The 20,486-nt window shown below is 45.7% G+C and overlaps 1 protein-coding gene across 1 annotated transcript in view; it reads right to left on the reverse strand.

Moving 5' to 3' along the window:
• Positions 1 to 1,740: 1,740 nt before the first annotated feature.
• The window catches only part of LOC107376838 (uncharacterized), a 40,225-nt gene continuing 21,479 nt past the window's right edge, over positions 1,741 to 20,486 (reverse strand). The window contains exons 5-15 of the mRNA XM_070548180.1: positions 19,583 to 19,676; positions 17,960 to 18,059; positions 16,790 to 16,930; positions 16,577 to 16,704; positions 16,335 to 16,471; positions 15,229 to 15,322; positions 14,700 to 14,799; positions 5,357 to 5,619; positions 5,039 to 5,225; positions 4,333 to 4,457; positions 1,741 to 2,861 (exon numbers count right to left, since the gene is read on the reverse strand). Coding sequence (XP_070404281.1) covers positions 2,544 to 2,861; positions 4,333 to 4,457; positions 5,039 to 5,225; positions 5,357 to 5,619; positions 14,700 to 14,799; positions 15,229 to 15,322; positions 16,335 to 16,471; positions 16,577 to 16,704; positions 16,790 to 16,930; positions 17,960 to 18,059; positions 19,583 to 19,676 — 1,687 coding nt within the window. The 3' untranslated portion in view covers positions 1,741 to 2,543. The remainder of the gene's footprint in view (positions 2,862 to 4,332; positions 4,458 to 5,038; positions 5,226 to 5,356; positions 5,620 to 14,699; positions 14,800 to 15,228; positions 15,323 to 16,334; positions 16,472 to 16,576; positions 16,705 to 16,789; positions 16,931 to 17,959; positions 18,060 to 19,582; positions 19,677 to 20,486) is intronic.

The following is a 20,486-nucleotide window of genomic DNA, read 5'->3' on the forward strand; positions in this document are numbered from 1 at the left end:
CTTTTCTGGAAACAATCTTGTCAGTCTTCTGTCCCAGAACCCTGCTATAAGCAGGATGATTCTGTACCTTTCTGATCCTACAACTCATCTGCCTTCTTCCGTCGAGCTTGACTCCTTTCCTGAAGTACACGGCTTAAGTCGGTTGAAGTGAATCACACTCTCAGGACCCCCCTCAACGGGTACCAGTCTGTACAGCACATCTGTCACCCGCTCAAGAATGCTGTCGTATGCCCTCTTTTGTTGCGCAGAGGCTCTGCACTGATGGCGTTTCACCGCATTTACCATCGTAGTCAATGTTTCCTTCAGTCTCGTCACATACTCGTCTACCGAGGCAAAGGCTTCACCTATCCTGGCCTTCAAGTACCCAGAATTTCCTCTTCTTATAGGGGTCTCAACAACAGAGAGGGGGGCGGGCATTAGACCACCTGTACAAGCCCCCTCTAGTTTCCCTGAACATAAGGACAGTCCCGACATATATGCCGGTTACAACCACACTTCCAGCAACCTCCCAACCTCTCATTCTCTTCTTTTCGGGAATTCTCTCGACTAGGCTGTAAGTTTGTATTCTGAGAGCCATGGTGGGGACCAGGAGCAGATGGTACAGACAGTGTGTGCACCACATTCTGGAGGGAATTCACCTCCTGCATCAGGCACTCAACCACCCCATTAGTGAATTAATATGCTCGTCATCGGCATTTTCCTCAGTTATTCTCACTCTTGTATCCGATAATGAGCTGGTCTCCAAACCCCTAATAAGCTCAAGCTCCGCCGCAAGGTTGATGGCTGCTTCAAGTGACGCAGGCTTGGCACTCTGTAAACTCACACTCAGGTCCCCATTCTCCACATGAGCTATAAGCTGATCCTTAGCCAACAGATCTTGTGTGTTGGGAACCGCTGTCGGATAAGCTTTAACAACAGACCGTCATAATGCCATTCCAAATTCACGAACGCTCTCATTGTGCCATCTGCATCGAGCGGAGAAAACTGCTCTATTCCAATAAGCGCTATCACACGGATCCAAGCACCTCCCCATTTGCTCTGCTAACGAGGCATAATTAGCTTTAACACTTCCTGTAGTGACTATCAAGTCCCACTTTTAGTCACCCTCGGGTGCGGGTGGAGGCAATGACTCGCTTCAACAATATTGTCCAGGCAGAAAGCGGGTTTGGGTTTATTGTCCCATTTATTGAATATGTTGACAATCACAAGCTGGGTCCAGAATGGCTATTTCTTGTCCAGGTTTATGTAAATGATGAAAGTTATTACGGCAAATTAGATGTGGCATATGAAACCAAAATGAAGCGGTAAAAACCGTGTGACCTCCCGTCACCCACAAAACGCCAATGCACTGCCACCTCAACACCTTTATAGGCTCCGCAGTGCCACCAGTGGTCAAAGGAAATACAAACCATAGTGCAATAAACTGAAATGTACATAAAACATTATCAAAATAAACTTAGACCATAAGATAATCTAAACCAAAACAATATTGGCTCCTACACTTCCCGACAAGCCATTATAAACCTCTCGAGCCTTGCCAGACAAAATAAGTCACATAAACTTTAATCTAAGGGGCTCATCCCAATTATTTACATCGGCTGCCATTTCAAATTGTTCAGCCCAGTTTGCCCATTCGCTGGATCCCACTTCTGACACCAGTGTAATATAAGTTTCAGTGGGAGCACGGGCAGAATATCTTGCCCTCCAGCCAGAACCCGAAAACAGCACCAGTAGGCAGCAACTTATCCAAAAGAGTTTTTATTAATACAATCAACAATAAAACACTATGGCACAATAAAATCAGCTGAACAGCATACATAAAACCAAGCAGCGGTACTTAGCTGTCCCAGTTGATGCGACCCCCTCCCCGGGTCTGAGCTTCCGACACAGTCCAACGCCCCGGGGTCTGAGATTCCGACACAGTCCAACACCCCGGGGCTCGGCTTGCGAGGATGGCAGGTAAATCCACGGCTTAGGTCCAGCTGCCAGAGTCTGCGGCGGCAGATGTCGGCGCGGTCTCGGCACCCAACTACTCCCAGCCCTCGCTACCTAAAGAAGGCGCCAAGCCTCCCGTCCTAGCACTGGAACACTGCCCACCTACTCAGCTGTATTCATCACCGGCAGTCCTAACCAACTGCGAACAATCCCACCCCCCCAGAACTGGGTGCCACAATGACAAGTCGATCACACACCCACCTTGGTAGATCTGCCACCCTTTTGTTATCTCCGGCCTCATTACATGTAACAAGGACCAGCCGGCGTCCAATCGCCACGCCCCCAGAATCTGGCAACTCCCATCTTCTGTCTTTCACAATACTTTAAACTGATTAGAAAACAAGTTTCTAAAACAAAGTGCATTCAATAACTTTTTATTCTACAAAAGCACATTTTAAAAGATGCACTGCATCCAGCCTGAGCACATTTAGGGTGAAGATGTTTTGTATCTAAATAACCATGAACTAATCACACATACTTAACAAGTGTATTTGTTCAAGTATAGTCAGCATGACAAACATCACACTTGATGTCAAATGAATCCAGTATTAATGAAGCAACCTAGCACGAACTTCTGCAACACGGGGACTCTCCTTCACTTTGCCGACATCTATGTTGTACACAGTTGTCTGGATAAAGGTGAACATGTTGTGCAGCATAGGGTTGTAAGCTGTGCCAAAAACATAATGTGCCTTAAAGAGTTCATCAAAGGCACCAAGTGAAGAGGCCGACCTACAATGGATGGCATTGTCGTCAAGTATGATAAAGAACCGGTAGACTTCTTTCCTACTTCGTCCTACAGCCAGGAGGTAGGGTTGTGTGCTTGTCGTGATGGAATCAAGATGTTCTTGGATGTTTGTTCCCATCTGAGTAAACACAAAATAAGAACACGTGGTGAGACCATTAATAATGTAGGGCATTACTCTGCTGCGAGTTACTAACGCTGTTATTTTTTTAAGGTAACGGAGTAATCTAATTACTTTGCCCATCATTGTCGTTACCGTTATTAAGTTTGAGATATTTCAGAATCCCTAAAACCCTAATGCGGCCTTTTTAACATTTATTACAGGGTATCTGCAGGTTTAAGGGAGCCAAATTTAAGACTTTTTAAGACCTTTTTTTAAGGCCACATTGACCAAATTTCAGCTATTTTTTAAATTACATTTAAGCTATAATTTGATCCACACTTGTATAGCGCCTCTCAGAGTAAGGACTCCAAAGCGCTTTACACTACAGTGTATCATTCACCCATTCACACACACATCCACACACTGATGGTGATGAGCTACGATGTAGCCACAGCTGCCCTGGGGCGCACTGACAGAGGCGAGGCTGCCGAGCACAGGCGCCACCAGCCCCTCCGACCACCACCAGCAGGCAAGGTGGGTTAAGTGTCTTGCCCAAGGACACAACAGCAGAATTCTCTGTCCGGAGGCGGGATCGAACCTTCAACCTTCTGATTACTGGACAACCCGCTCAACCTGTGCTGCCCAATTTCCAGCTATTGCCTGGAACTGGTGCTAACTACGTTGCGAACGTGGGATTAGCCATCCAGTTACCACTAAACTTGCACTTCCCCCTGGCGCAAGCTCCCACTAGCTTAACCAGCTAATGTGCTCATCTAAAAATAGCCCCCTTTCACAACCAACTGAGTGTGTACGGTTCCGCTTATGCAAATATCATACACAAAAAATGCTGAACACTAATAGAAATTCCCAAAATTTTATAGAAATAAAAGAAATTTGTTTATTGGGTCTTTGGTAATTTAAGACATTTGGAAACTGTATTTAAGGATTATTTGTCATTTTGAAGGATTTTCAAGGCCTTAAATTTGGAAAAGCAAATTTAAGACTTTTTAAGGACCCACGGATACCCTGTGTGAGGCAGACAGGAACTGTATTGCAGTAGAAATAAACATTCCAGATATCCATAAGAACATTCTTACTGAATGAACGTTTCAGATTACTGATAAGTTTGTTCTAGACAGTAAGAATCATTCAGTTAAAAATCTTTGACATTACAGATAGAACGTAACTGTCTTATAGAACATAAAAATAACATCAGTTACTTTGCTAGGTAACTTATTACTTCTACAATATGGTAATAAAGTTACCAACTCAATAACTTTTGGGAAAAAAGTTAACTGCAACTATAATTACTTTTTTAACGCGAGATGCCCAACACTGATCACTACACACAAAAACATCAGCTTCTGTGTGTGTGTGTGTGTGTGCGCGCGTGCGCGTGCGTGTGCATGCGTGTGCATCTAGTATTAAACTACAAGTGAAATCTTGAATAAAATCTAATTTCACAGTAAATTTAGGAACAAATACAAACCTTGAAGACCACCAGATGTTTCTCTGCTTGGGAAGCAGACACCTTTCCTGGTCTCTTACGGCCCTGAGCAGAGGGAGGAATCAGGTGTAACAGAAGCAAGATGGATGAGAGGTCACTGTCCCAACCTGTAACAACACAAAGTTGATGTTCATCAGACCATCAGCAAAATATAATGAACCTGACACTGCAATAAATTATTCTCTACAAAACACCAACAGATGCCAGTTCTATGAGCATGAGCACATTTTTATCACCTATTACTGCCAACACATCACAAAAACACAGCAACCGACACCGTTTCCAGTAATATTTCACATTTACTCTGAGATGTTGTGCCATTGTGGACAAGAGCCACTACCCTGCTCTACTTATGAGCACCACTACAGTGGAAACTGTTCTATTACTTTATCATCCAATTTCAAATGCAGATGTGTTATTTCCATAGTTTGAGATTTGTGTAGATTTATTTGGTGTTATAGTTGGATAAGAAGTCCTTATTAAATGGTAGAAAAACCTGCATATTTCTGCAAAATCGTTGTACACTGCTAGTCTACGTTGCTGTTTGCACAGTGTGTGGAACAGATGTAGGGGTGTTGACAAGTAATTACAATTGCGCCCACATTTTCAAAGTGAACACATATTTCTTTCAACAATGGTAGTTTTTGCATCTTTACTGTTCCCCTGCTTCATAAATCATCAATCATACCAATGTCATAGTCCACTTCAGTGGCAGCTTCAGAAGGATCAGCTGCTAGGAGGAGGTTTTCAAGCTCACTGGTGGATGGAAGATGTCTGCATTGTTGGATGATCTTTGGCTTGAACATGGAGGTCCATTTGTCAAGAAACCTGCTTGAGGCATCCTCTCCAAACATCAGAACAAAGTCTTGTTCCACCTGGGAGAACAAAAACAGCAAACTTTAATATTTCACGTCCAGGAGAAAAGTGTTAATTGTTACATACTTAGCCCTCTTAAGAACAGGATTATGTGATTCTTAAATTACCTTTAAAACAATGTAAAAATTACCAAGCCTTGGACATCTTTGAAACGTGGAAAGACAGACAGTACGGTGCTTCTTGACAGCTCAGGATCCAAGACAATGTTGCGGCGGAAGTCAAATGTCAGCTTCATCTTCTTCTTGATTGTGTCCTCATCAGCTGAATATTTAATCAGTGCGATGGTTTTCCTGCACTCATCTTCACTCAGGACAGTATCTGGAACAAACTGGGCATCTCGTTTGGTAGCTGGTCCTCCAAGACCATCTTTACAAGGTGCTTCTACAGATGATGCTACAGAATACGACATAAAAACAAACAAAAAAGCGGCATTTTCAAAACCAGAAAAACTGAAAGGTAGAAGAAGAAATCATCTTTTATATAGCGTTTCTCATGAGAAAAATCCTGGGAAAAACAAAAAAAAAATGTATTAAAAAAGGATAAAAAAATAATATAAAAATGAAAAAAGCAAGAATTGTGATTAAAAAATCTGACGAAAAAGGAAAAAAATGAACAAGCTAAATCAATCAGTGGATTCCGGGAAAGACAGAATTTGTAGAAAGAACAGAATAAAAGGAGGATAGTGATGAAGGTTGCACCAAAGCCTGAACAGGTGAGTCTTCAGCTGCTTTTTAAAGGAGACTACATGTAATGTACATTCAAAGAGTCGGAGAACCCGGCCCGGAGAGTTACCGGGGTCCCACCCTGGAGCCAGGACTGGGGTTGGGGCCTGTGAGCGAGCGCCTGGTGGCCAGATTTTTGCCAATGGGGCCCGGCCGGGCCCAGCCCGAACCGGATACATGGGCTCATCCAACTGTGGACCCACCACCCACAGGAGGAACATGAAGGGTCCGGTGCAGTGTGGATCGGGTGGCAGACCTACGCGGGAGCCTTGGCGGTCCGATCCCCGGGCAAGGAAACTGGTTTTTGGGACATGGAACATCACCTCGCTGGCGGGGAAGGAGCAGGAGCTTGTGGCAGAGGTTGAGCGGTACCGGCTAGATATAGTCGGACTCACCTCGACACATAGCATTGGCTCTGGAACCCAAGTCCTTGAGAGGGGGGTGGGCACTCTCCTTTGCTGGTGTTGCTCCGGGTGAGAGGCGGAGGGCTGGGGTTGGCTTTTTGTTAGACCCAAGACTCTCTGCCTGTGTTGGGGTTTACCCCGGGGGACGAGAGGGTAGCTTCCCTGCGCCTTCGGGTCGGGGAACGGGTCCTGACTGTTGTTTGTGCTTATGGGCCAAATATCAGTTCAGAGTACCCACCCTTTTTGGAGTCCCTGGGACGAGTGCTAGATAGTGCTTCATCAGGGGACTCCATTCTCCTGCTGGGGGACTTCAATGCTCACGTGGGCAATGACAGCTTGACCTGGAGGGGTGTGATTGGGAGGAATGGCCCGCCTGATCTGAACTCGAGTAGTGTTTTGTTATTGGACTTCTGTGCAAGCCGCAGTTTGGCCATAACGAACATGTTCGAACATAAGGATGCCCATCGGTACACTTGGTACCAGGCCAGCCTAGGTCGCAGGTCAATGATAGACTTTGCAGTCGTATCATCTGACCTGCGGCCATATGTTTTGGACACCCGAGTGAAGAGAGGAGCGGAGCTGTCAACTGATCACCACCTGGTGGTGAGTCGGATCAGATGGCAAGGGAAGATGCCGCGTAGACCCAGCAGACCCAAACGCATAGTGAGGGTCTGCTGGGAACGCCTGGCAGAAGAACCTGTCAAGACGGTCTTCAACTCCCACCTCCGGCAGAGCTTTGACCATGTCCCGAAAGCAGTGGGGGACATTGACTCTGAGTGGGCCTTGTTCCACTCTGCGATTGTTGAGGCGGCTGTTGCTAGCTGGGGTCGCAAGGTGGCCGGTGCCAGTCGTGGTGGCAACCCCCGTACCCGCTGGTGGACACCAGAGGTTCGGGGAGCCGTCAGGCTGAAGGAGGCCTACAGGGCGTGGCTGGTCTGTGGGTCTTCGGAGGCAGCAGACAGGTACCGGATAGCCAAGCGGGGTACAGCAGTGGCAGTTGCCGAGGCAAAATCTCGGGCGTGGGAGGAGTTTGGTGAGGCCATGGAGAAAGACTATCGATCGGCTCCAAAGAGGTTCTGGCAAACTGTCCAGCACCTCAGGAGAGGAAGGCAGCAACTCGCCCACACTGTTACAGTGGGGATGGGGAACTGCTGATGTCAACTGAGGCTGTAGTCGGACAGTGGAAGGAATACTTTGAGGAGCTCCCCAATCCCACCTACGCGCATTCCGAGGAGGAACCAGAGCCGGGAGACCTGGGGATGGACTGTCCAATCTCTGGGGCAGAAGTTGCTGAGGTAGTCAAACAACTACACAGCGGCGGAGCCCCGGGGGTGGATGAAATTCGTCCTGGGTATCTCAAGGCTATGGATGTTGTAGGGCTGTCGTGGTTGACGCGTCTCTGCAACATTGCGTGGTCATCGGGGGCAGTTCCTGTGGAGTGGCAGACCGGGGTGGTGGTCCCCATCTTTAAGAAGGGTGACCTGAGGGTGTGTTCCAACTATAGGGGGATCACACTCCTCAGCCTCCCTGGAAAGGTCTACTCCAAGGTAATGGAGAGGAGGGTCTGATCGATAGTTGAATCTCAGATTGAGGAGGAGTAATGTGGTTTTCGTCCTGGCCGTGGAACTGTGGACCAGCTCTATACCCTTGCAAGGGTGATGGAGGGGGCATGGGAGTTTGCCCAACCAATCCACATGTGTTTTGTGGATTTGGAGAAGGCTTATGACCATGTCCCCAGGGGCACCCTGTGGGGGACACTCCAGGAGAATGGGGTGGGTGGCTTTCTGTTAAGGGCCATTCAGTCCCTTTACCAGAGGAGCGTGAGTTTAGTCCGCATAGCCGGTAGTAAGTCGGACCTGTTCCCGGTGAGGGTTGGACTCTGCCAGGGCTGCCCTTTGTCACCGGTTCTGTTCATTACCTTTATGGACAGAAATTCTAGGCACAGCCATGGTGTGGAGTATGTAGAGTTTGGTGGCAGGAGAATCTCGTCTCTGCTTTTTGCGGATGATGTGGTTCTCCTAGCTTCATCCAGCTCTGACCTTCAGCTCTTGCTGGGTAGGTTCTCGGCCGAGTGTGAAGCGGCTGGGATGAGGATCAGCACCTCCAAATCTGAGACCATGGTTCTCGACCGGAAAAGGGTGGCTTGCCACCTCCGGGTCGGGGGAGAGGTCCTACCTCAAGTGGAGGAGTTTAAGTATCGTAGGGTCTTGTTCACGAGTGAGGGTAGGAGGGATCGGGAGATCGACAGGCGGATTGGTTCGGCGTCTGCAGTGATGCGGACGCTGAGCCGATCTGTCGTGGGGAAGAGGGAGCTGAGCCAGAAAGCCAGGCTCTCGATTTACCGGTCGATCTACGTCCCAATCCTCACCTATGGTCATGAGCTTTGGGTAATGACCGAAAGAACGAGATCGCGGATACAAGCGGCCGAAATGAGTTTCCTCCGTAGGGTGGCCGGGCTCAGCCTTAGAGATAGGGTGAGGAGCTCGGACATTCGGGAGGGACTCGGAGTAGAACCGCTGCTCCTCCGGATCGAAAGGAGCCAGTTGAGGTGGTTTGGGCATCTGGTCAGGATGCCTCCTGGACGCCTCCCCGGGGAGGTGTTTCGGGCATGTCCTGCCGGCAGGAGTTCCCCGGGTCGACCCAGGACACGTTGGAGAACTTACATCTCCAATCTGGTCCAGGAACGCCTTGAGGTCCTGACGGAGGAGCTGGTGGAGGTGGCCGGGGAGAGGATGGTCTGGAGCTCCCTAGTTGGGATGCTGCCCCCGCGACCCGGGGAAGCGGAGGAAGACGACGACGACGATCACCGAGTCCACTGATCTCATACTCAGGGTGAGAGCTCCAGATCTCGGGGGCCACAGCAGCAAATGATCTGTCACCTTTGGTCTTTAGCCTGGTGCTGCACAACCAGTAGGCTTTGGTCACTGGACCTCAGGGACCTGCTGGGGGTGTAAGGACTGTTCAGCCACAGACAACCTGGATGAGTACACAGACACTATCACATCTTACATTAAGCATTTTTGTTGATGAAGCGTCGCCGCCACCGGCATTTCAAGGTTAGGAAAGTATGGTATGGTAGCTGGAAAGGAGGGCAGGCAAAGAGTTTATGCCAATTTACTCCAAGAGATGCGCCTGGAAGACCCAGAATCATCCCGACAGTACCGCCACCTGGGTCCTTCGAGAGGGTAGTGGAAACAGTGGGCCCATCGAACCGCAAGGTACCGTTTTGTTTATTTTTCTGACACGCAGACAGGCCAGGGGGCTGCACCTGAATACATCCTGGGGTCATGTGAACAGAGAACGTGCTTTGATTGGCCACTAGAATATTTCAGCTCAGCCAGCAGCTCAGTAGTGCGCACACGGCGAGTTTTTACCCCCCGTGGGGCGGAAAATATCTAACTGGTTAGATATTCACCTCAACATCTCGGGAGGTGGAAAACTAAGTGAAAATCAGGGGCACACGGCGAGCAATCTGCTTATGAAACGGTCATTCGAGGCTGTTTGCTCAGCAGATTGCTCTTGTGTGCGGCAGGCTTTAGCAGGGAAGTGAAAAATGCTAATTCTTGGTACTCTGAGGGGCTGAAAGAACAATTCTCAGCTAACGACTCAGGCTCTGTTTGGAGGGGGCTTAGGCAAATAACCAACTACAAGTCAAAACACCTCAGTCAACAGAGGACCTACAGTTAGCAAACACACTTAATGAGTTCTATTGCTGCTTTGATGGCCCACCAACCAACCAGGACTTCAACCATCAGCTACATCTCCATAACAAGGTCGTTCAAACCTCCCTGCTCCCAGAAGTCTCCTCACAAAAGGCTTATCCTCTCCCCTCCAACACACCCCTAACAATCCTGGAAGAGGATGTCTATAGAGCTCCGGACCCCATGTGACTCTCAGAGAGTAGACGCCATTTTGGCAGGTAAAAAAAGGTAAACAAACACATGAACGTGAACGGGATCAGCTTGGATTTTACTTCGTTGGGTTTTACTTCACACTTTAAAACCGAAGAAATCGTTTTATATAGTTAGAAATTAAATAGACTAAACATCTCCTACCCTTATCGTGTCCCTGGGATACTTTTAAAAAACGCCAGAAGCTGTCGGAGCAGACTTCTTACCGGACCTGGCCGGGGAACCCCTTGGGATTTACCCGGAGGAGCTGGCTCCGGCGGCTGGGGAGAGCGAAGTCAGGGCCTCTTGACGCTACTGCCCCCACAACCCGACTCTGGATAAGCAGATGAAAATGGATGGATGGATGGACAAATAACAGATTTACACGTAAGTAGTTTAAATAGAGTGCTGTGCTGTTTGAATGTATAAACTGAACGCCAAGAGAAATCACTAGTTTGATTTTTTTTTTCCGTGAATAAAATAAATATGTCAGGCAGGATCTTGTGACTCCACTCCACTCCAAGTGGCGTCAACTCCCGGAGCTATAGAGCTCCGGAAGTTGATGTCACTTCTCCCAGCATGCAACAGTTCAAATCGAAACAGCACCATTTTGGCAGGCAGAAGCCGGCAGCTGGGCTATTTGTTATTGTCAGAAAACTCAAATGGGAAATATGGTAGATTCCTGTTGTGCCCCAGGATGCCAGAACAGACGCGGACGACATAAGGGATGAGCCTTCTACAGGATTCCCCAAGATCCGGAATGCCGCAAACATTGGATCATTGCAGTAAAACGCGCTAGTGACTGGGCTAAAATGAAGCTGTGGGATCCCGAGAGTAAAGGTTTTCGCTTATGCAGCGACCACTTCATATCAAGTACTTAAACCAACGTTTCCTCAACTGTGTATGGTATTTATTTTTAAATGCTTTTATTATGATCCTTAGTGGGCTTCCTAAACTTATTTTGGCGTGGCTTTTTCGGTCTGATTACTCATAGCAACAAGTAAACATCACGTAAAACAATGCCTCGTGATTTCTGCGTGCTGCCGTTTACGTGTTTTATGATCACAGCAATTAACCGGCTAAGATGTATTTAATTTTTAAGCAATGGTTGATCAATTGTCAGATAACACATAAAAAGCACTTTGGATTGCTATTATCCGTCTCATCAAGACAGATCTCAGACAGATCCTGAGACGCTCCTGCCTGGCATTTTTATTTTATTCACAGAAAAAAATCAAACTAGTGATTTCTCTTGGCGTTCAGTTTATACATTCAAACAGCACAGCACTCTAATTAAAACTACTTACATGTAAATCTATGTTATTTGTCCATCCATCCATCCATTTTCATCCACTTATCTGGAGTCGGGTCGCGGGGGCAGTGGCCTAAGTCGAGAGGCCCAGACTTCCCTCTCCTTAGCCACTTGGGCCGGCTCCTCCAGGGAAATCCCAAGACGTTCCCTGGCCAGGTCCGCTCCGAAAGCTTCTGGCGTTTTTAAAAAGTATCCCAGGGGCATGGTAAGGGTCGGAGATGTTTAGTCTATTTAATTTCTGACTATATAAAACAATTTCTTTGGTTTTAAAGTGTGAAGTAAACTCAGACGAAGTAAAATCCAAGCCGATTCCGTTCATTTTGTTTACCTTTGTTGTCTGCCAACATGGCATCTACTCTCTGAGAGTCGCGCAACGTCCAGAGCTCTATAGGCTATTCAAGAAGCTAAACACCCACAAGGGACCTGGACCGGATGGCATGACTCCCTCCACCCTGAGACTGTGCAAAGGAGCTGAGCCCAGTCTTCACAAAGATCTTCAACACCTCTCTGGACTCATGTCATGTTCCAACTTGCTTCAAATCCTCCATTATTGTCCCAGTCCCTAGAAAACCAAAGATCACTGGACTAAATGACTACAGGCCGGTGGCGCTGACATCGGTGGACATGAAGTCCTTTGAGTGTCTGATCTTGGCCCACCTCAAAAAAATCACAACCCCTCTTCTGGACCCCCTGCAGTTCGCCTACAGAGCCAACAGATCTGTACAAGATGCATTCAATCTTACCATACACTTCATCCTGCAACATCTGGACTCCCCAGGAACCTATGCAAGGATACGGTTTGTAGACTTCAGCTCAGCATTTAACACAGTCTGCCCAGCTCTCCCTCAGGACAAGCTATCCGTGCTGAATGTGCCCGACCCCATCTGCCAGTGGATCACAGACTTTCTGACAGATAGGAGACAGCGCGTGAGGCTGGGAAATGTCTCAGACACCCAAACCAGCAGTAGGGCTGCGTCCTCGCTCCTCTACTCTTCTCCCTTTACACTAACAGCTGCACCTCAAACCACCAGACGGTGAAACTGGTCAAGTTCGCGGATGAACCCACCCTCATTGGCCTTATGGGGATGAGTCTTCATACAGAGGAGAGGTGGAGCGCCTTGCTTCCTGGTGCAGCACCAACAACCTAGAGCTGAACGAGCAGAAGACAGTGGAGATGATAGTAGACTTCAGAAGAACACCGGCTCCACGGCACAGCAAAGCCCTGACAGACAACCAGTTTCCAACCATGAACTCCTTTTGGGTCCATCATCACCCATGAACTCGAGTGGGAGGTGTCCATCAATACCCTCATCAGGAAGGCCCAGCAAAGGATGTTCTTTCTGCGTCAACTGAGGAAGCTCTGCATGCCAGCCATGCTGATGATCCAGTTCTACACGGCCATCATCAAATCAGCGCTCACCTCCTCCATCACTGAGTGGTACGTAGGAGCCACTGCCAGGGACAATCAAAGACCGCAACGGTTAGTGCGCTCAGCGGAGAAAGTAATCGGATGCAACCTACCATCGGTACATGACCTGTACAACTCCAGGGTTCTGAAACATGCAGGTCAGATAACAGCTGATCCCTCTCACCCTGGTCATGGACTGTTTGAAACCCAACCTTCAGGGAGGAGGTTCAGGTCCTTGCAGACTAGAACCTCACGCCACAAAAACAGCTTCTTCCCCTCTGCTGTAAGGCTCCTGAACAACCGATGAATGGCCAAAACACACATTAATGCCCTGGTCACCCACATTCCTATGCTTATGATTGTTTTCTGGCTATGTTTCTTTTCTGATTATTTGGTGTACCCTAATGTAAATACTGCCTGACTTGACTTTGACTTGAATACATGTTTGCACCTCGTCACGGAAACAAATTCCTAGTAGACGAGCCTCTCACCAACATGGCAATAAATCTGATTCTGATAAGATCACCAATGTATGGTGGTGCTTGTCCATGTAAGGCCCTAAAGACCAGAACCAGGATCTTCAAATGGGGGAGAAGCGGGGTGATGTGGGTGTGTTTGGAGGACTTGGTCAGAAGCTGAGCACAGGCATTCTGAACCGCCTGTAGACGGTTCAGGGAGGTTTTGCTCAGACACGTGAAGAGAGTTGATGTAGTGTAAACCAGGTCTCACACTGAAAACATCAGTGGAGAGGAATGGCAGTGGAACGCCACTGCTTCAAATAGAATCCATCATAGTCTATGGACTGTTTCAAACCAACTACGATGCAACAACTTTCAGGCGGGTCCCAAAAGTAGCACGCCGCTAAAGATAGGTTCTATTTTTTCTGTGAGCTGCTTCTGGGACATGTCAATTTCCACTGTTAACATAGGGTTAGACAAGAAATCACTCACAGTTTCAGTGTAAATTCCTGGTATTTTTCAAAACAAAAGTACTGCTGTAAAGCAAGTTTTTATATATGAAGCTTACGTGTGACCCAACAGCTTATTTACTCCCAGTATCGTTCCAGAATTGCAGCGGTGTGTTTTTCATGGCTTTAATACCGGCATTGGAGATGAACAACATCATTTATTCATTTCAAAGGTCACACCAAGATTCCTGACAAAGGGTTTGGTGTGAGAAGAGAGGTGACCACGAGAGTCTCTGACTTTGGGAACCAGCTTGTCTGGGGCACAGATGAGGATCTCAGTCTTATCTTCATTCAGCTGTAGAAAGCTCCCAGCCATCCAGGTTTTAATAGAGTCTAAGCAGAAGTGTAAAAGCTGAAGCTTAGACATCTCATGGGGCTTAAAGGAGATGTACAGTTGGATGTCATCTGCGTAAAGATGGTAGGAGATTCTTAAAAGAGATCAGGATGTGCTGAAGCGGATGCAGATAGAGGAGGAACAGTAGAGGCACCAGCACAGAACCTTGTGGGACACCAAGAGTGAAGGAGGTGGTGGAGGACCTAAATTTGGAGACGGCCACAGAGAAGGAACGCTCAGACAGATAAAAGAAAAACTATTCCGGAGCAGATCCTGATAGGCCTATCCAGTCTCTCAGCCTCTCCAGTAGCAGGTGATCAAGTGGGACTCGATCCCGCAACCCTCCTGTTACAAGACAGGCACTTAACTCATCTGCCACCATCGCCCTGACATAAACAAACATGTTTCAGATCTTTACATAATATAACAATGTTACCTCCGAATGCTGATCGTCTCTTTCTAGCTGCGGATCTCTGAACAGTTTTAATCCTCCAGGCCAAGTATCCAGTGCCACTGTCACAGTCATAAAAATGCTCCTAGGGTGGAAATATCACAAACACAAACTCAGAAGTCAATCTGCTTCCAACTGATTTTTGGATAATAAAAAGGGGAACTATACTGATTATGTATCCACTACTTCCCTCTCCACTTCCTGTAGGTCTACATTCTAAAAACGTTTTGAAAAGGTCTGGAATTGGGAAAATATACAGTTGAAACCACAAACCAGCAATTTGAAAAAACTCAAGCATGCATATCAATTATCAAAAATTTGAGAAACATTTTGTAGAAATCGAAATATTTATTTGGCAGACGCTTTTATCCAAAGCGACGTACAAGTGTTAACCTAAAGGGCACAGAAAACTAAGTTCAATTGGAATGTTTGCTTTATAAAGTGCATTAGATGACTATTGTTTTGAATTGGTGCTGTATAAATGAGCCAAAATGAATTCTATTATGTAACTTACATAACCAGTCCTGGAGAATGGATCACTAAGGTTAGGGAATAAGCTCACAATTCCTCTGGCATACATGTCTCTCACCTCCCTGTGTGGTGATGTACTGCAAAAAAAGGAAGAATTTTATTAATAATGAAAACTTAATTTCTGACTAACACACCTGATTTATATATAACAAGTGCTAAACACAAGTGCTAAACACCTCTGGGAACTCCTTCAAGACTGATGGAAAACCATTTCAGGAGATGTGACTCCCAAGAAACTGTCACAGACTATATATATATATATATATATATATATATATATATATATATATATATATATATATATACAGTGATCCCTCACTACATCGCGGTTCGTTTATCGCGGATTCACGACTTCGCAGATTTTTTCTTTGGAGCCTTATTCAAGGGAAATTCGCCGATTTGCGGTATTTTTCACAGATTCACAGTATTTTTCTATGCGAAATATCAAGAAATTCCTGTTTTTTTTCATCAATTTCATCATAAAATGCACTTTTTGTAATAAAACTATAAAAAAAAACAAGTAAAAATACAGTACTATGTAAAGGGAGGGTTTTAAAAGTCTAAATACTGAATAAGTACCTGTTAAATAAATACTGTAAATATGGTGTCCCTACTTCGCGGATTTTCACCTATCGCGGCCAGGTCTGGAACGCATCTACCACGATAAACGAGGGATCACTGTATATATATATATATATATATATATATATATATATATATATATATATATATAAAGAGACTATGAGACTATATATATATAGGCCAACAAGTGCTAAACACCTCTGTGAACTCCTTCAAGACTGTTGGAAAACCATTTCAGGAGACTACCTCTTGAAGCTCATCAAGAGAATGCCAAGAGTGTACCAAGCAGTAATCAGAGCAAAGGGTGGCTATTCTGAAGAAAATAGAATATAAAACATGGTTTCAATGTAAATGGTCATGAACTAAAGACAACACATTGAATGAGAAGGTGTGTCCAAACTTTTGGCCTGTACTGTATATCAGTTGTGTTAAATGGAAATAAATATTTGAATTTCATCTTAAAGCTACATTAAAGCAAACTAAAACTAAAAACCATAGACAAATTACCCATTGTTCTCGATCATGTCAGCAACCAGTATGTTCACCATTTTCCTTCTGGTTTTCTCTGACAGGGTCTTGCGTCGGTCGTATTCGTTTATGATGCGTTCCCCACCAGCTTTCTTGGTAAGAATGGATTTCACCAACTTCAAACAAAGAGGAAAAACAATCCAGCATGTTGAGAACACATCCCACAAACACGCACACACACAGTTTGTGTTCTGCTCAGATGTTTGTGTGTTAGTTCCTACATGCTTGGCATCTGGGTCGAGCCTCAGCCTCTTACTGGAGGGACTCTCTGTGAGGATGACGGTTTCTTGGGAGTCACATGACTCATTTGATTCAAACTGCTCCGGAGCTGGTTTCATTGTGATGGATTCTGTATGACAGAAGAAGCAGATGAACGAGACCCATTTACCGCAGGGAACTAGCATGCTAATGAGATGAAATAATAACTAACAAACCTGAATCATATCTGATGGTTAACAGTCCAGCTGATGGATCTTCAACTATATCCTCAAATAAGTCTTCATCCAACTTGGTTCCTGAGCCATCGTGATCCTTTACACCTTCGGTCTCAGCTGGCACACCAAACTTTGTGAATGCTACAGGAAACGATAAATGCTTTTGTAAACCACATATGAATTTACTTTACTTACTCAAAAACATCCACTGACTCTGGAACATTACATTCGAGAAAACACCAATAATTAATGTGAACTAAGACTAGTCATGTCATTCACTCACTATGGCAATAAGCTTCCTAAGTAGAGGTCGACCGGTATTGGTTTTTCTATTGCCAATACCGACGCTGATAAAAAGGAGTCAGCTCAACCGACGGCCGATGTGTAACGCCAATTTTTACGAGCCCATTTTCGTGGCCTATTTCCAAACGTTTTCCACCTTATTTGTATGCTAAAATGTCACCAATTACATCAGTTGATGCACAAAATTTCTGAGGCTAAATCAATTTTGAACTCTGAATTTAACCAACCTAAATCTTGACTTTGTGCACTGACCAGTGTTAAAGTCAGACACATAAATAAAGTTCATTTAGAGTATTTATTATGCAGATGTTATTAGTGAACAGCACTGGACTACCTGAGGATGCGCCTGATTTTAAATCAGCTTTACTAAGAACAAATATTGGTTGATACCGATGTATAAAATAGGTAAATATTGTCCTGATATGTCCTGGACCCCTATTCCTAAGTTAGTGAATGTGAGTAGATCAGGACTGGACACGTTTTAAAGAACAAGCTCTGGGTGAAGCGAGGCGAGTTTTAAGGTTCGCTGCAGAAATAAAATCACACACGGTCAAACGCAGCTACACTCCAATCACCAACACTCACGCGTATGAGCGTGACAGTCTCACCCTGGTGATGATGAGCTACGACGTAGCCACAGCTGCCCTGGGGCACACTGACAGAAGCGGGGCAGCGAGCACTGGAACAACCGTTCCTCTGACCACCACCAGCAGGCAAGGCGGGGTAAGTGTCTTGCCCAAGAACATGGCTGTGACAGACTGTGTGGGGCTCAATCCCGCAACCCTCTGGTTACGAGACAGGCACATAACTCATCTGCCACCGCCGTCCCAAAACGAACATGTTTCAGATCGATAATATAACAGTTACCTTCAAATGCTGATCGTCTCTGTCTAGCTGCGGCCCTCTGAACAGTTTTAATCCTCCAGGCCAAGTACCCAGTGCATCTGTCACCGTCATAATAATGCTCCTAGGGGGGAAATATCACAAACACAAGCTCAGATTTATTTGAAGTCAATCTGCTCCCGTGTATCCGGTCCATGATGGTGTGTTTACTATTGAGACAAAGTTGTCCTTCATTCTCCTCCACCTCTTCATGCCGTCGCCACCTCTAGACCCACGTTTCCCAGCATGTTCCTCCACAAATAAAATGTTTGCTCTGTATTTTTGTACTCCAAACGATTCAAATGAAGGCAACTGGACTTCTTTGGTTACTTGAAGATGTTTCACTTCTCATTCAAGGAGCTTTGTCAATTCTGACTGGAATATGGGAGAGTCAAGCTGACAAGCTGTAGCTGTCTGCTGTTATTTAACGAGCAGAAACTACTCTGGAGACCCCTCCTCTCCATCCCCTGATGAGTCGTTGGCCTCTATTGTGAGGGAGTCATGTTGATTCGATGCATTAAGGTGTGACCTAGACTGAAACTGCTTATGAATGAGATTGAAAGCTGCATTATAGTAGCCTAGTGAGCTAGACCAAATTCTTGCTTTGCAAAGAATGGTCTAGGCATGCTCCATTGGAACCTCAGCAGCTCCTACCAGGACTCTGGCTAGCCAATCACAACTCTCTAGAGGGGTTTCAAACACATAAAGAGCTGTGATTGGTCCATAATGGTGGGCCAATCATAGTGCTCTATCTGCTTGGTGAACAAATCACAGAGCTTTATCCGCTTTGTGGGCCAATCAGGGCACTCTATATGCCTGGTGGGTGGGATGATGCAACAGAGTGAAACAAGAGAATGTCACATTCATTGTCCAGTGGAATGCGGAGATCATTTGAAAGACAACGGTAGAACCCGCCCCACAACCGAGAGCCGTCAATGGAGCATGGCCAGACTAAATAATACATTTATTTAGTCTGGCTTGCCAGGCTAGCATTATAGGTACTGGGAAGGTGAAATGTAACCCACCCTTATTTAAAATGTTTTTTTTTCACGTTTGACATAGATAGCTTCTTTTACTCCTCTTAAACCATCTATCTTCTCTGTCCAGAATGTCTACTTTGTCATCTTTAAAGGTGTGTCCCTTGTCCTTCAGGTGCATGTGGACTGCAGAGTCTTGATCTGAGGAGGTGGCTCTTGATGGTTTGAGAGAGGAGTAAAACAACTAATTGTAATAATGGACCAAACTCAGTGCACAAAGAACTAAATTCAATCCGGATGTTTGCTTTATGAAGTGCGTTAGACCAGAATTTCCCAACCCTGGTCCACAGGGCACACTGACCTGCACGTTTTCCATGTCTCTGCTTCAGCACACCTGATTTACATTGCCTCCTCAGGAGGACATCAAGTCCTGCAGATGCCTGTTAATCACTCTTTCATTTAAGTCAGGTGTGTGGCAGCAGGGAAACACTGGTGTTTAAAAGGGCAACATGGAAAACATGCAGGACAGTGATCCCTCAGGACCAGGGTTGGGAAACACTGCGTTAGACGGCTATTGTTTTGAATTGGCGCTATATAAATTATTCAAAATGAATTCTATTATGTAACTTACATAACCAGTCCTGGAGAATGGATCACTAAGGTTAGGGAATAAGCTCACAATTCCTCTGGCATACATGTCTCTCACCCCCCTGTGTGGTGATGTACTGCAAAAAAAGGAAGAATTTTATTAATACTGAAAACTTTATTTCTGACTAATACACTTGATATACAGTATATTATATCTATCTATCTATCTATCTATCTATCTATCTATCTATCTATCTATCTATACACTCAACAAAAATATTAACGCAACACCTCTGTTTCTGCTCCGATTTTTCATGAGATGGACTTAAAGACCTAAAATTAATTCCAGATACACAATATTACCATTTCTCTCAAACATTGTTCACAAATCCATCCCACCTCACAGGTGTGCCACATCAAGATGCTGATCTGACATCATGAGTAGTGCACAGGTGTACCTTATACTGCCCACAATAAAAGGCCACCCTGGAATGTGCAGTTTTTTGCTTTATTGGGGGTCTGGGACTCAGAACCGGTCAGTATCTGGTGTGACCACCATTTGCCTCATGCAGTGCAACACATCTTCTTCGCATAGAGTTTTTCAGATTGTCAATTGTGGCCTGTGGAATGTTGGTCTACTCCTCTTCAATGGCTGTGCGAAGTTGTTGGATATTAGTGTGAACTGGTACACACTGTCGTATACGCCGGTCAAGCACATCCCAAACATGCTCAACGGGTGACATGTCCGGTGCGTATGCTGTCCATGTAAGAACTGGGACATTTTCAGCTTCCAAGAATTGTGTACAGATCCTTGCAACATGGGGCCGTGCACTATCTTGCTGAAACATGAGGTGATGTTCATGGATGTACGGCACAACAATGGACCTCAGGATCTCATCACGGTATCTCTGTGCATTCAAAATGCCATCAATAAAATGCACCTGTGT

The sequence above is a fragment of the Nothobranchius furzeri genome, chromosome 2 (assembly GCF_043380555.1).
Source record: "Nothobranchius furzeri strain GRZ-AD chromosome 2, NfurGRZ-RIMD1, whole genome shotgun sequence".
Classification (NCBI taxonomy): Eukaryota; Metazoa; Chordata; class Actinopteri; order Cyprinodontiformes; family Nothobranchiidae; genus Nothobranchius; species Nothobranchius furzeri.